The sequence below is a fragment of the Lepisosteus platostomus genome, chromosome 8 (genome assembly GCF_059453375.1).
Source record: "Lepisosteus platostomus isolate fLepPlt1 chromosome 8, fLepPlt1.hap1, whole genome shotgun sequence".
Lineage (NCBI taxonomy): Eukaryota > Metazoa > Chordata > Actinopteri > Semionotiformes > Lepisosteidae > Lepisosteus > Lepisosteus platostomus.
In genome coordinates, this window is record NC_142618.1 from 15,958,066 (window position 1) to 15,973,648 (window position 15,583).

The window sequence follows — 15,583 nt, forward strand, 5'->3', positions numbered from 1 at the left end:
ACTCCTCTGAGCCCAGGAGTGCTTCTGGCTGCCCTTTCCTGAACAGAAACTGCACATGTTGTGCTTTGTTTCCCGGATTTGCATGTGAATGTGTTTCACCATTCCAGCAAAACGAACGGGGGAGGAGCGTCTCTCGCCTCACCTGTGCGGCGGTCCTCACCTCTCGGGCCTCTTCCTTTCCCCCCAGGACGCCCAGACCCCCGCCGCGCCCCTGCCCAGCGAGCCCAGCCACTACGATCTCACCACGCTGTCGTTCGGAGACCTGAGGGCCATGCTGACCGCGCTACACAGACGCCTGGAGGAGGTGTGCACACAGGAGCTGCAGAGGGCCTGGAGACCAGGTGGGTCTGAGTGGGAGAGCAGGTGGCCCATCAGTCTCCTGGGTTCCCTCTCTCCTGGAGACTGAGCAGCACTGAGCCCATAGCAGCGGGAACTGGAGCTCTTTGCACAGGGTAGCTTTACCATTAACGTTCGGGAGGGATGACAGCAGCCAAGTTCAATCAGCCTCGGCTGCCTGCAATCTGCAATCAGTCATGATGTCATTTCCTCCCTTATACATCATTTATACTGAACGTGATCCCCTTGTCTCCCTCACATTCCTCTTGTATATCCCTCCTGCCCCCCGGCTCCACCTCTGCAGCTGCCCCTGAGACACACCTCAATCTACAGGGGGTCCCAGCCCCTCGTCCTCTTCATCCTGTGGTCAGGAGATCTACCATCAGCCAAGAGTTTTGAGCAAAATTATTGTAAATTAAGATACCCAAGTAACCTTTCAATACGCCTGATTCTTGCCTGTTATCAGTGCTAGTGAATTCATTTTGTAAGTGATCCAGGAAAAGCAACTTTGCTGAAAGACTAGCTGCTCACCCACACTCACCCTCAGGTAAGATCAAGGACAGGGGTGTCTGTGAGGAAGCTCCACAGCACCTGCCTGATTATGTCACGGACTCCAGCCCTTTCCCTATGAGCGACCCCTGAGTGAACCACAACAGACTTGGAATTGACCTATGGGAATTACTGGCTCTGCTCCCCCACTTGTCTTCAATCCGATGAAGACCAAACTCCAAGGTGGGTGTGTCATCTCTACTTCATATTCCTACAGCATGTTTCCCCTGTTCATCCTCTCAATGGCAATGAGTTCTTCATTCCCTCTGTCATCCATGGCCACAGGTGACAGGACCTGATAACACTCAGACCTCAACTGCAGGACAGGACAGGATGTTCAGTGTCTTGTAGGACCTGATCACATTCACACCTCAACTGCAGGACAGGACAGCATGGCCAGTGTCTTATAGGACCTGATGATAGACCTCAGCTGTAGGGCTCTGCAGGACAGGACAGGATGTTCAGTGTCTTGTAGGACCTGATCACACTCAGACCTCAGCTGCAGTGTCTTGATCGGGGAGGTGCACCAAGAGGTAGTGCTGGGAACCTCCTGATCTCAAGACCACCAAGTCCTAAACATGATATGAGTAGCTTTCGATATATCTGCTTTATCTCAGATTCTCACATTAACAGATGCTTTGTGGGTTTGCAGACAGAGATCAGCACTCTTTCAGACAAACAGGGACCATGCTGTGCTTGTTCTGCTAAACTGGCCTCATTCCCCTGTTCTTTCAAAGCCCTGAGTATGTGGTTAGAGAATAAAGGTCAGTTGCAGTTTCATGTTCTTATTAAAAAGTACTGTGTACTTTCACGTGTAGCAGGGCAGGTTCTTCAGGTTTTTTCACCGAATGCCAGCACAGCTCCCACGCTAGTAGGACTTGACAAAGTATCGTATCTCTGTATCTCAGGATGGCTGCCAGGTCGGAGAAGACTGGGTAATGATGTCTTGGGAACAGGAGACTGTGGCAGACCAACTAAAGAGAGGGCTGCAGTTACAGCCAACCTGCCAGTATAGGCCACTATACAAGCTAGAATCACTTGCCAATAGCCACACTAGCTGTGTCTCATGTCATGGTTGGTTAATTGATGAAAGGTTTAGAATGTCACATTCTCACATGGGTGCGGTTAAGCTGGTATATACAGGAGTTAGTTTGGACCCGGTGACGTCATCGCCCTCCCTGCGCGTAGCAGGGACCCTAGCTGCCTGGGCTGAGGGAGGTCTCCTTTAGCTCATGCAGCTGGTTCCCTGTTACGTTACGCTGGAGACCCAGGTTCGCGCCCCTGGTGCTGTGGGATGAAACAGGGTGCTGGAGGGCACGAGACCGCGTGGAACCGAGACGGTCACACTTGTGGTGGTGGCCGATTTATTTTTACTGTCTCTCTTGCTTGGCCGGAAAAAGCCAACTCGAACCCTCCTGGGCCTCTCAGCTAGCGTGTGTGTGTAGAGAGCATTGTACCAGACCCTTGACCCAGGAAGTGAACTGAGGCAGTGCACTATAGCGGAAGTATTCTGATCCCTGTCTTCTGTTTTTCCTGCAGGCCTAGACTCTGTGAGCAAATACGCAAGTAAGTGGAGTCCCTTCTTTTCCTGTGATCCTTGTGTTTTCCTCACACTCTCGGAATCTTTCCCTAGGGTATTTCTTCCCTCTGTGAGGCTTGAGGCTGAGCCTGTGGTGAAGGCAGGGGTGGGTAAAGGCTCTAGTCCTTTCCTGATCCCCAGGTCACTTGGTGCATTCCCATTTTACTGAACGTCACTGAATATCGCAGCCTGTAGCAGGGCCAAATTCCACCAACAGGCCCTGGAAACTAATGCAACCATGTACAAAACACCAATACACATATATGCACCCATAGACTAACACATTCATGTATCAAGACATTAGTTACATAGGAAAACACCAAACCCTAGTGCATTAACACAGTAATGCATCAACAGCCAAATGCATTAATATGCCAACACTCCTATACTTACACAGTAATACAGTAATGCAGTAATGCCCCGTTGATTCAAGCATTAATGTACTACAGGACACGCTGTCATTGGGAATGTGCTGTTTTAATGCAGCAGTGATCTGCTGATGTGCTCCCGCACTAAGGCTTCATGAGTCTGGGGGGGCCTCTCTGTGTCTGAGGTTCCTCTCCTGTACTCTCCCCGCTCTCAGGACTAAGCAGTTAAATTGAATTCCCTACAGCCAGTATCCAGCTGGACCCCGAAACCGCCCACCCCTGCCTGATCGTGTCCGAAGACCGGAGAGGGGTACAAGCCTGCACCCGACGCCAGCCCCTGCCCCAGGGCCCCCAGCGCTTCAACCGGGTGTACTTCGTCCTGGGGTGCACAGCCTTCTCCTCGGGACGCCACTACTGGGAGGTGGAGGTGGGCTCCAAGAAGCTCTGGAGGGTGGGGCTCTTCCGCAGCTCCGCGCCCCGAAATGGGGTGATTCCAGACGAGGCGTTCTGGCTCTTGGAGGGAGACGGAGACATCCTTAGTGTGAAAGGCAAGAGAGGTGCCCGTGTCCTCTCCACCCACGTGCCCCGGACCGTGGGTGTGTTCTTGGACTGGGATGGGGGCATCCTCTCCTTCTATGATGCTGAACGAGGGGCGACACCCCTCTGCACGCTGACAGACAGCTTCTCCGAAGAGCTGTACCCCGTCTTCTCCCCAGGACTGAAGAATGATGGGCAGCTGCTCCTCTGCTGACCGGGGAGTGGAGATGAGACTCAGGGGAGGAGTCTGCTGCTGACCAGGGAGTGGAGATGAGACTCAGGGGAGGAGTCTGCTGCTGACCAGGGAGTGGAGATGAGACTCAGGGGAGGAGTCTACTGCCGAGTGGCAGCTGGAGATGAGGCTCAAGGGCAGAGTCTGCTGCTTACCGTGGACTGGAGACAAGGCTCAGGGGCAGAGTCTGCTGCTTACCGTGGACTGGAGACAAGGCTCAGGGGCAGAGTCTGCTGGTTACCGGGGACTGGAGACAAGGCTCAGGGGCAGAGTCTGCTGCTTACTGGACTAGTCTTCTCCCCAGGACTAAAGAATGTTGGGCAGCTGCTGCTCCTCGATATAAGACAGTTCTCTCCTTTTTTAATCTTATGCTACTGAAAGAGTTCTGATTGAGTAATGTATTGTTGTTATATTGCATGAGTGCTGGATATATTATTTGTTTATGAACTCTTGTTGTACAATACAAATTCCGTTAAGGGCAATAAAAACTATTTCAAATTCAATTCCAATGAATTTATTCACTAGGGGGATTGTGGGTGATTGGGGGTACTGGACTTCACCGGGTGAAGTGACACACAGCAGCCCCACTGCACGCAGATCAGGGCGGCAGTGAGAAACTGCTGCACCAGGAGGTTTATCATTGGTCATAATTCATATTCCCACAGCAAGTTTCCCCTGTGCATCCTCTCAATGGCAATGAGTTCTTCATTCCCTCTGTCATTCATGGCCACAGGCCACAGGACCTGATCACACCCACACCTCAACTGCAGGACAGGACAGGATGTTCAGTGACTTGTAGGACCTGATCACACTCAGACCTCAGCTGTAGGGCTCTGCAGGACCGGAAGTTCAGTGTCTGGTAGGACCTGATCACACTCAGACCTCAGCTGTAGAGCTCTGCAGGACAGGACAGGATGTTCAGTATCTGGTAGGACCTGATCACACTCAGACCTCAGCTGCAGTGTCTTGATAATACTTGCAATACTTGTTTTATAATGTGCTGACCAAAATAGTCTACAGTAAATGCCATCTGCCAGGTGTTTGCCTAGCTTTGAATTTTATCTTGGTATGCTTACGTTTCATGTGCAGCTCCTACAGTGTTTGCTAATCCTCCTATTTTGCTATCACCTGCAAGCCTGACTGGTTCACTAACTACCCCAGAATCTGGTTCCCTGATTTGAATGCAGGAGGGAAGTGCCTGTAATTTGAATTAATCTGTCACGGTGTAGCAGAGCCTCGTGGCACAAGGGGCTCTTATCTCCAGCACAGGAAAACAGCACCACACAGTGAACCACAGCTCAGCTCTGCCAGCTCTTTCAACTTAACTCCTTCAGTCCTCTGGCTCCTTCAAACACAGGCAAAATTCCAAATTGCCATCCCAGTCTTTTTCTCTGGATCTCTCCCTCTCTCCCTTCCCGGTTCCCAGGCAAGACGTTTTTGTCCTTGACAATGTCTCCCAAGCCTGTCTCGGCTTCTGATATCTAGCCCATGGAATCTGGCAATGAGACGCCATATCCCTTTATTCACATGTGATCACCTGCTAGAGCTGCAGCATTTGTTTCTCACGTTTTGCTCTTAACTTTGTTCTGTTTTGTCTCTCAAACTCCTGGTACTTAATGTAACTACCTGGTCTTTTTCCTTTGAATCAGGATCCCTTGCAGGCATCTCTTTTCAGAGCTGAACAGGTTCATTAGCCTGTCAGTCTTGGGACACTCCTCTGAGCCCAGGAGTGCTTCTGGCTGCCCTTTCCTGAACAGAAACTGCACATGTTGTGCTTTGTTTCCCAGATTTGCATGTGAATGTGTTTCACCATTCCAGCAAAACGAACGGGGGAGGAGCGTCTCTCACCTCACCTGTGCAGCGGTCCTCACCTCTCGGGCCTCTTCCTTTCCCCCCAGGAGGCCCAGACCCCCGCCGCGCCCCTGCCCAGCGAGCCCAGCCACTACGATCTCACCACGCTGTCGTTCGGAGACCTGAGGGCCGCACTGACTGCGCTGCACAGACACCTGGAGGAGGTGTGCACACAGGAGCTGCAGAGGGCCTGGAGACCGGGTGGGTCTGAGTGGAGAGCAGGTGGCCCATCACTCTCCTGGGTTCCCTCTCTCCTGGAGACTGAGCAGCACTGAGCCCATAGCAGCGGGAACTGGAGCTCTTTGCACAGGGTAGCTTTACCATTAACTTTCGGGAGGGATGACAGCAGCCAAGTTCAATCAGCCTCAGCTGCCTGCAATGAACAATCAGTCATGATGTCATTTCCTCCCTTATACATTATTTATACTGAACGTGATCCCCTTGTCTCCCTCACATTCCTCTTGTATATCCCTCCTGCCCCCCGGCTCCGCCTCTGCAGCTGCCCCTGGGACACACCTCAATCTGCAGGGGGTCCCAGCCCCTCGTCCTCTTCATCCTGTGGTCAGGAGGTCAGCCCTCAGCCAAGAGGGTTGAGCGAAATTATTGTAAATTAAGATACCCCAAGTAACCTCTCAATACGCCTGATTCTTGCCTGTTCTCAGTGCTAGTGAATTCATTTTGTAAGTGACCCAGGAGAAGTAACTTTGCTGAAAGACTAGCTGCTCACCCACACTCACCCTCAGGTAAGATCAAGGACAGGTGTGTCTGTGAGGAAGCTCCACAGCACCTGCCTGATTATGTCACGGACTCCAGCCCTTTCCCTATGAGCGACCCCTGAGTGAACCACAACAGACTTGGAATTGACCAATGGGAATTACTGGCTCTGCTCCCCCACTTGTCTTCAATCCGATGAAGACCACACTCCAAGGTGGGTGTGTCATCTCTACTTCATATTCCCACAGCATGTTTCCCCTGTTCATCCTCTCAATGGCAATGAGTTCTTCATTCCCTCTGTCATTCATGGCCACAGGTCACAGGACCTGATAACACTCAGACCTAAACTGCAGGACAGGACAGGATGTTCAGTGTCTTGTAGGACCTGATCACATTCACACCTCAACTGCAGGACAGGACAGCATGGCCAGTGTCTTATAGGACCTGATGATAGACCTCAGCTGTAGGGCTCTGCAGGACAGGACAGGATGTTCAGTGTCTTGTAGGACCTGATCACACTCAGACCTCAGCTGCAGTGTCTTGATCGGGGAGGTGCACCAAGAGGTAGTGCTGGGAACCTCCTGATCTCAAGACCACCAAGTCCTAAACATGATATGAGTAGCTTTCGATATATCTGAATTATCTCAGACTCTCACATTAACAGATGCTTTGTGGGTTTGTAGACAGAGATCAGCACTCTTTCAGACAAACAGGGACCGTGCTGTGCTTGTTCTGCTAAACTGGCCTCAGTCCCCTGTCCTTTCAAAGCCCTGAGTATGTGGTTAGAGAATAAAGGTCAGTTGCAGTTTCATGTTCTTATTTAAAAGTACTATGTACTTTCATGTGTAGCAGGGCGGACTGGTCAGCAGCTTTGTGGAGTGGTGTGGGGTGAACCACTTGGAACTGAATGTTACAAAGACAAAGGAACTGGTGGTGGATTTCAGGAGGAAAAAAGGTCAAACCTACTCCTGTCTACATCCATGGGAGTGGCGTGGAGATGGTGGACTCGTACAAGTACCTGGGAGTGCACATCGACGATAGACTGGAATGGTCTAAGAACATCGAGGCCATCTATAAGAAAGGACAGAGCCGACTTTACTTCTTGAGGAGGCTCAGGTCCTTCAATGTGTGTAGTAAGATGCTACACATGTTCTATCAGTCGGTGGTAGCGAGTGCCATTTTCTACGCAGTGGTGTGCTGGGGCTCTGGGATTAGAGCAGTAGATTCCAAAAGGCTGAACAAGCTCATCAGGAGAGCAAGCTCTGTCATTGGGTCTGACCTGGACCCCTTGGAGGTAGTGGCTGAGAGGAGAATGATGTCCAAACTAGAGGCCATCATGGACAACTTCTCCCATCCCCTCTATGACAGGCTTGCAGGAATGAAGAGCACGTTCAGCAATAGACTGATTCATCCACGGTGCGACAGGGAGCGCTACAGGAGGTCATTCTTGCCGTCTGCCATAAGACTGTACAACGCATCCACCTTGCGTCTTGGCAGAGGCAACAGCGACAGTGACCTGTTTCTGGACTAAACGCATATACACATCTACTGCTACATCTGTTCTCTTTCTTTTTCTTTTTCTTTTTCCCGTTTACAACCACTTTTGTGCAATATATGCCAGGGACCTGTGCAATACATTTATATTTATATTTATATCTATGGTTACATCTATATTTATATTCATACGTGTGATACGATTTTCTGTGTACTGTTCTGTTCTAGTTTGCTCTTGTGTGTCCGGACTGTGAGTAACTCTTGTATTGTATTGTATGTATTGTACTATTATTATATAATTCGTTACACTGTGGCTGTGTTGTGTGTGTTAAGCTGCTGTTGCACTGCAATTTCCCTCACGGGATCAATAAAGTATCTTTCTATCTATCTAGGGCAGGTTCTTCAGGTTTTTTCACCGAATGCCAGCATAGCTCCCACGCTAGTAGGACTTGACAAAGTATCGTATCTCTGTATCTCAGGATGGCTGCCAGGTCGGAGAAGACTGGGTAATGATCTCTTGGGAACAGGAGACTGTGGCAGACCAACTAAAGAGAGGGCTGCAGTTACAGCCAGCCTGCCAGTATAGGCCACTATACAAGCTAGAATCACTTGCCAATAGCCACACTAGCTGTGTCTCATGTCATGGTTGGTTAATTGATGAAAGGTTTAGAATGTCACATGCTCACATGGGTGGGGTTAAACTGGTATAAAGAGGATTTACATGGTGCTGGTGTAGGGGAGCTCGTTCGGACCCCATGCCTGGGCTGAGGGAGGTCTCATTTAGCTCATGCAGCTGGTTCCCTGTTACGTTACGCTGGAGACCCAGGTTCGCGCCCCTGGTGCTGTGGGATGAAACAGGGTGCTGGAGGGCACGAGACCGCGTGGAACCGAGACGGTCACACTTGTGGTGGTGGCCGATTTGTTTTTAGTGTCTCTCTTGCTTGGCCGGAAAAGGCCATCTCGAACCCTCCTGGGCCTCTCAGCTCGCGTGTGTGTGTAGAGAGCATTGTACCAGACCCTTGACCCAGGAAGTGAACTGAGGCAGTGCACTATAGCAGAAGTATTCTGATCCCTGTCTTCTGTTTTTCCTGCAGGCCTAGACTCTGTGAGCAAATACGCAAGTAAGTGGGGTCCCTTCTTTTCCTGTGATCCTTGTGTTTTCCTCACACTCTCGGAATCTTTCCCTAGGGTATTTCTTCCCTCTGTGAGGCTTGAGGCTGAGCCTATGGTGAAGGCAGGGGTGGGTAAAGGCTCTAGTCCTTTCCTGATCCCCAGGTCACTTGGTGCATTCCTGTTTTACTGAACGTCGCTGAATATTGCAGCCTGTTGCAGGGCCAAATTCCACCAACAGGCCCTGGAAACTAATGCAACCATGTACAAAACATCAATAAACCGGTACATATATGCACCCATAGGCTAACACATTCATGTATCAAGACATTAGTTATATAGGAAAACACCAAACCCTAGTGCATTAACACAGTAATGCATCAACAGCCAAATGCATTAATATGCCAACACTTCTATACTTACACACTAATACAGTCATTGTGACTGTCGCAGTTCTGCACGGGCTCATGCCCTTGTGGCTCCACCCTGCCTGTTCGTCCTGCAACACCTGGGGCATCAACCCAGGTCTCCGGCGTAATGCATCAGGGAACCAGCCGCATGAGCTAAAGGAGACCTCCTCCAGCCCAGCTAAGCGCAGGGAGGATGATGACATCACCGTGCCCAACAGCCGGAGTGTGCTGGACCACTGGAGTTCGGTACAATGAGAAACGGCCGCAGCTAAAACACAGCATATCAAAAGAACAGGAACGCGAGGAGGCACGAGAATATTCCAGAATATAGTCTGTCTACCAGAATATGTTCGAGCAGGGAGCTGCATCAGCATGCGTAGGCTGCAAAGGTACAGGGAAAGGTTCATTCCAAGCTGAAAAGAAACGACGTTTCGGCTGTGGAGTTCTTCGGGTGTCACCCGGCCCTGCATGGAATAAACCTTCACTTGTTCCAGTTGCAGAATACAGTCTGTCTGCCGCTGAAGCCAGAGTCTGGCCTGTCTCGGTGTGGTCGTGTCCAGACGCAGAGGACACAGTGGCACATTCGCAATGTTTGTCCTTCTGGATTAAGCGTCAAACCTCCCTCCCACTCGGGCGTGGATGACCGATCCGTTTCGGAGGAATGCCAACGCGGGTTGGGGCCCGGTTCGGAGCCGGTATGGAGGCTTCACTTCCGCATTGGTTCTGAAGACGCCCGCTGGGTCGACGCTGAATGTTTGCGGATCTCAGAAGTCAAAACAGTATTTTGTAAATATATATATTGACGGAAAAGTACTGACATTTCCGTCTTTCTTTAACATGTTGTTTTTAACTGATCAAGTATTAGGGGAGCTCTTGTCCCGAAAAACCAGCAGTCCCTGACTCCGTTCCTGTGACCTGTAGTCCAGGGTTTTTTTCTCCAACCCGAGTAAGTAATTAAACAATTAACCTAATACCTTTCTAAATGAGACAATAAGTAGGAATCCCCTTAATGTCTTTTTCAGTTGATTCATTCACTGAAACATTCACTTTATTACAGTAACAGATATCCATAAATCATCTCGGACCCAGGTTAGAATTGTTACAGTTACGGAGCCAATTAAATTAGACCAATTCTGTAATTAAGATCTGAGGTGGAAAAGATCAGAGGACACCAGGCGTTCTGGGAACTGAGTCTGAGACCCCTGTTGCGTTGAACAATCTTGAGCTCTTCCAATTCACTGCCTCTGCAACATCCCGCAGACTGACCGACAAGCGCTTTGTGATTCAAACACGTTCGGATAAGCTCTGTGAAGTCAGCCCCCCTACAGACAGCACAAACGATGAAACCCACCTCATCCGGTAGTGCTGTGTTTGTGCCGTTGAAAGTAACTTCCCAGCTGCTTTCGTTCCTGAAACATAGCGCCTTGTTTTTCGGGTGATCACGTGACCATACACGGTGACCTTGACCTCCAGTGACCCCGTGTGCCGAGTTCAAGCGTCTGTTACCGGTGCGAGAGTAACAGGTCTGCAGTTTTATTTCTGTTTGGCTGGGTGTGGGGCGGCGGTTGATTTTGCTTTTTATACCAGTATCTTCAGTGCGTCTGTGTGAACAGGAAAATTAAAATTGTCACCAATATCATACCCTAATCAGAAGAGCTGCCGATGTAACCTTAAAAGGCGAACATTGGCGAGCAAATGTGCAACTGTATGTTCTTCAAAAGAGGCTTTAACTAGCACCTCTTAATATTTCGTAGCTACGTTGTCTAATTTAAACCTCTAAAACTAGCAGAAAATATATAAATACAGAGTTTCAGGAGGTTGAAAACACGATTGCTGAGACTTCGACGCCGGGTGAAGTCAGAGAAAGAGATTAATTAAATTAATTAAGTGTTCAAAAATCCTTTGCCCAAAACTGAGGGGGCGGGACAGTTCAGTTGAGGGGGCGCCGGGTTTGCCTACTATAACTAAGGCGCACAAACTCGAGCCGAAAGTCATTCACTGAGGGCAATGTTTCTGTCTCTGAGCAGAGGATACGTGAGGTTGAGTTTGTCACGAACGCTGACATCACATTTGTTCTCTGAGACTCGCTTTGTTCCTCTTCGTCAGCAGCTGCGAGCGGTTTGATGAGAGATAGGATATAGGACTTATCAGGTCACTGTACTGTTTTCATCAGATAATCTTTGTTATGAATAACATTTCTATGGTCATGAGTCATGATTACCTCAATGTTCGTCCGTGTAAGGTTCAAAACATTTCTCGCACCGGTAACAGACGCTCTGTCACGAAGAATTATCACGCAGATTCATCGTACGCCTTAATTCTGTCAGCCATACAGCAATTACACTCTGCATCTTAAAATACATTCAATATCGCGTATTTAACATTCAGAATTATTTGTAATGCCCAGAAACAAGTTTAAATATGTGTGTGTGTGTGTGTTTTGGAATGCCATGTGTTGGAATCAGTAAGGGAGCAGAGATGGTCACGGTTTTGCTCACAATACAGTTTTGTTTAGTACCGTACGTGGTGACTGTAATGTACTGAAACCCTCTGACTTCCAAACAAAAGTCAGCTGGTGTCCCCGTGACGTGCCAGAAACACGCCGGGGAGGGGGACACTTTACTGTGAACACGGTGAACTCGCCGGGTAGACAACAGGGAAAGCTCGCTAAGAGCATAAGAAAAGTCACAGGCGAAAGGAGACCGCTTGGCCCGTCTTAGTTGCTCAGGTTTTCGGTATTAATCTGAGCGTCTCGTCCAGCCGTTTCTTGACAGAGGTCATACACTAGCCGAGTCGCGCCTTCCCGACTCCTCGCATCAGCCTCTCCGAGCTCAGCGCTTCCCATCTCATCCCCTTTTTAGTTTGGCGAACCGCCTCTATCTCTCTGCACTTGTCTTCAGTATTCGTCGTTTGCCCACTCGTGAATTTGACCTACTGTAGACCCCTTTCCGTTTCTTTTGCCGCTCCCACGTTGATAGAAGTTAAAAAATGACGGTGGTCGCCGTACAGACAGATTCACCGGCCGCGATGGGGACAGACCACCGCGGGGGACAGGTCGCTGACGGACAGACCACCTGCGAGGGACCCCGGGTTCGGCGGCAGCTTCAATCCGAAGGAAACCAGAACCTCTTCAGCTGCGGCTGTTTTGCATCCAGAGCGCGTTTCTCAAGCAAACGAGTGGCCGCAGCGCCTAGCTCCGTCAGCGGTGCGCCCTAAAAAAATAGTTGTACTTTGTCAATGGTCAGATAACTACAAAACCCCGAATTCATAGTTCCTGCATCGAACTGTTTGATGTGTTGGAGGGCTATCCATCCAGGAACGACACATTTAGTGTCTACGTTATTGGGTGTCAACATTATTACGATCTTGTTTGCTCAGGTGGACCGATTCCTTGCAGTAGTTTATCCTTATACTTACAATCGTTATGTAACTAGGGCAGTAGTTCTAGAAGTTGTGCTTTCTGTTGGTTTTACAACTACTTTTTCTTAATGAGTCAGAACCTCATTCTGCAATCGATGTAGCTGCAAAAATGAACGGGTTTGGTATTTTGTGACGGATTCAGTTTGTGCTTAATGAATTCATCCTTAAATGAAAGCTTCTGAATCAGAGATTGTGGTTAGTCAATTCTTCAATCAATGCTTATGATTCACAAATTGAGTTTGTGCTTAATTAATTTATACTTAGGTTATACTTCTGATTCACAGATTCCTGACAGCATAAAAACTGACTGATCCAGTTTCCAGGCCGCTCAGAGGAGCTGACCTCAATGTGCTTCTGACATCCCTTTAAAAACTGCTAAATATGAAACAAAATCTGAGCTGCTTCTAACTTATCATCACAGAGCGCTGTGTTAGACCAGTCAGATCACTAATCCTAGAGCCCTTGTGACTCACAAATCAACCCTGAACTTTGCACATTGAAACACATTTACACCCGTGGTTTGCAAAAGTAAATATCAACAACTTAGGAGAAAATTAAGTTCCCACTACTTCACATGTAAAAGCTACAACTCATTCACAAGGTCTGTGAACTTGAACACACACAGCACAGTGCAATTAAAAGTAATTCAGAAGTCGAAGACCCTTTTCACTGCCATCTGTCACTTGTCACTTGTTCTACAGTGGGGGAAATACTATCTCATTGTCATCACTTGAATAAACATCTGAGTACTGGTCCATAATGGAAACCACTAAGTAATCCCAAGGAGAGAGCCGTCATTGTGTTGACAACAGCTTTGTATAGTGAAATGCAGGCGTTGATATACACGCTGTGTTGTAGTGAAAATGTATAAATATTGAGCTCTCGTATAGCGAGGGGTGAGTGTACATTGTTTCTCATTTATTTTCTCCAGTTATTGCATTAAATCCATCCACTCGTCCGTTATGTCCATCAGAGAAATGGGTTCTTGAAATGCAAAATAAATGTAAAGGCATCTGGCCATCATTGTGCACAGCACTTCCATTCCAATACTGGCGAAGAGAAACGCTGATGCTGATGTCGTACACCAGCATGAGCACAGCTCAGACTGACCTCAGAGGGCCTGCAGGCCCCAGAGTCCTGCCCCACCTGCCCTGCTCTGGACTGAGTCTCTGGTTCGTGCGGATCTTCTGTCAATGGAAGCAAACCCCTCCCAACCCTCGGTCAGATCACCAGCTGGGTCGCTCCCTCTCTCGGGTCGGCATAGCGTAGGGCATAGAACCTCCGGCTTTCCTGGCCATCCTGCTTCCCGCTGTCGTGACAGCCCTGTCCAAATAACTGCTCTATTTGAATATGTTCCTGGCGTCACAGCCAGGAAACCCTAAACTCTGGTATCAATTTGCTCTGCGTGGTTGGTGTCAGTCCACTGCGAAGCGAGAGCCACAGAGGACAGCACTCAAGAAATCAGGTCAGTATCATCATCGTCATCATTAGTAGCAGTAGCAGTAGAGAGAGTACTCTCTATTTATTTTGGTTCATTTAAAATGTTCTTTATGGATTCAGAAACTCAGATGATCAGAAAAGTCATATCTGTAATTTGAACAGGTCTACTTCAGTCGTATACTGTTTGCCTAATTTATTTATGGATATTGGGTTAATCCAATAATTTGGTTTCTCTGTATTAATTTTAAAGGGTTCCTCAGTGTCATGGTTAGCTGTTGATGAGCAAATTGTTGGGACAGTGTTGTCTGACTGATTGATCGCTGTCATTTTGTAAAATTCTGATTGTCTGAGTGGTAAAAGACACACAACTGTTTCAGTTTCAGACACGCCCAGCGCAATCGCGGTCGATGAGGACACGATGAGCCACTCGGAGTAGCAGGTAAGGTGACAGAAAGCCCCCTCACAGACAGACGGGTTCGAGAAACTGGGTGTCTTTTCGTTTTCACTAGAGGTGACGCGTTCCGAGTCCTCTCAGTGAACAAGCAAGCAGTTTTCAGAGGAGGGTGTACTGGAATGAGGGTTTCTGTGGGCTCCCAGCCCTTGTCAGAGGCCAGCCTGCAATGGGACAGGGCGGCACGGCTGTGGGTCTATCGCTCCACCAACAACGGGATCTCAGTGCCTGAACGAATACTGTCCCCGTTTCCCACTCCAACCTGTTCTATTGTACTCCCTCCATAAAGAGCTTCTGGCTGTCCATGCGAGGCTGGTTCCCCTAAGCTGCAACAGATCGTCTGAAAGGCTCTTCCTTTTCATTAGGTCTCGTAATCATAAATATCAATCCCTGAATCTCATCCAGCTGTTTGTTTAGGAGATCATACGTCCCTCGTATAATGAGACACATTAGTCATTAGGTTTTTGTAAGAAGACTGGTGTTCCTGTTGCAATGCGACTGCTATGCATTTCCTACTATGACACCCTATAGCATGGGTGTGTATCCCATAGCAAAACAGAAGTAGCTCCCAACCAGACCCGATCAAGGCGCTGCACTCTAAACTCACAATAGTGTTGCCACTAGAGGGCGCCAAAACAGCGTCATGCCTGATGTGTGCGTTTACTGCTCCAGCTGCTCCTGTAGAATTGCCTGTTCTGTCACGCTATTAGTGTCTTGTGCGCACATTGTTCCAAAGCAGCTGGAAAATTATTTTTGTAGAACGTAATACAAAAAAGTGACCTTTTGCTTGGTAGTGTTTGTAAAATGTCATCCAAAAAGGCTACTTCCCGAAAAAGGCCAGTCTGGCCAACCATCTGTGCAACCTGCGCCAGACACCCACATCCCTTTGTGCAAAGACAACTTCCCTATTCTATCCTTAGAATCCTGTTTGCTTGACTCAAATTTCTCAAACATCTTTTATCTAGACGTGTTGTTCAGCTTTGGACTCTTTTAAAGCCCCAAATTTGTTTTTAGCAGTTAGGTGACCGAACTTTAGCACCACGCCTCTTCTTGCTGTAATCCCAGCATTCTGTTTCTTTTTAATTGCTTCCC

At 48.7% G+C, this 15,583-nt stretch overlaps 1 protein-coding gene and 1 long non-coding RNA gene across 2 annotated transcripts; one reads left to right on the forward strand and one right to left on the reverse strand.

Annotated features, from left to right (window-relative positions):
• The first annotated feature begins 856 nt into the window (after positions 1-856).
• Positions 857-4,104, forward strand: LOC148656768 (butyrophilin subfamily 3 member A1-like). The gene is made up of 3 exons (XM_088642616.1): positions 857-1,068; positions 2,425-2,451; positions 3,078-4,104. The coding sequence occupies exons 1-3, from the start codon at positions 1,008-1,010 to the stop codon at positions 3,581-3,583; spliced, it is 594 nt and encodes a 197-aa protein (XP_088498742.1). The 5' UTR covers positions 857-1,007; the 3' UTR covers positions 3,584-4,104.
• Positions 4,023-14,608, reverse strand: LOC148656769 (uncharacterized). The gene is made up of 2 exons (XR_015940818.1): positions 9,194-14,608; positions 4,023-4,498 (listed from the first exon to the last, which is right to left on the reverse strand). It is a non-coding gene; the product is annotated as an uncharacterized LOC148656769 (long non-coding RNA).
• Positions 14,609-15,583: the final 975 nt, after the last annotated feature.

Coding starts and splice junctions, on each gene's coding strand:
- LOC148656768 (XM_088642616.1), top strand. CDS start 1,008: ATGGGAATTACTGGCTCTGCTCCCCCACTTGTCTTCAATCCGATGAAG. Junction 1,069..2,424: donor GATGAAGACCAAACTCCAAG/GTGGGTGTGTCA, acceptor TTTTTCCTGCAG/GCCTAGACTCTGTGAGCAAA. Junction 2,452..3,077: donor CTCTGTGAGCAAATACGCAA/GTAAGTGGAGTC, acceptor AATTCCCTACAG/CCAGTATCCAGCTGGACCCC.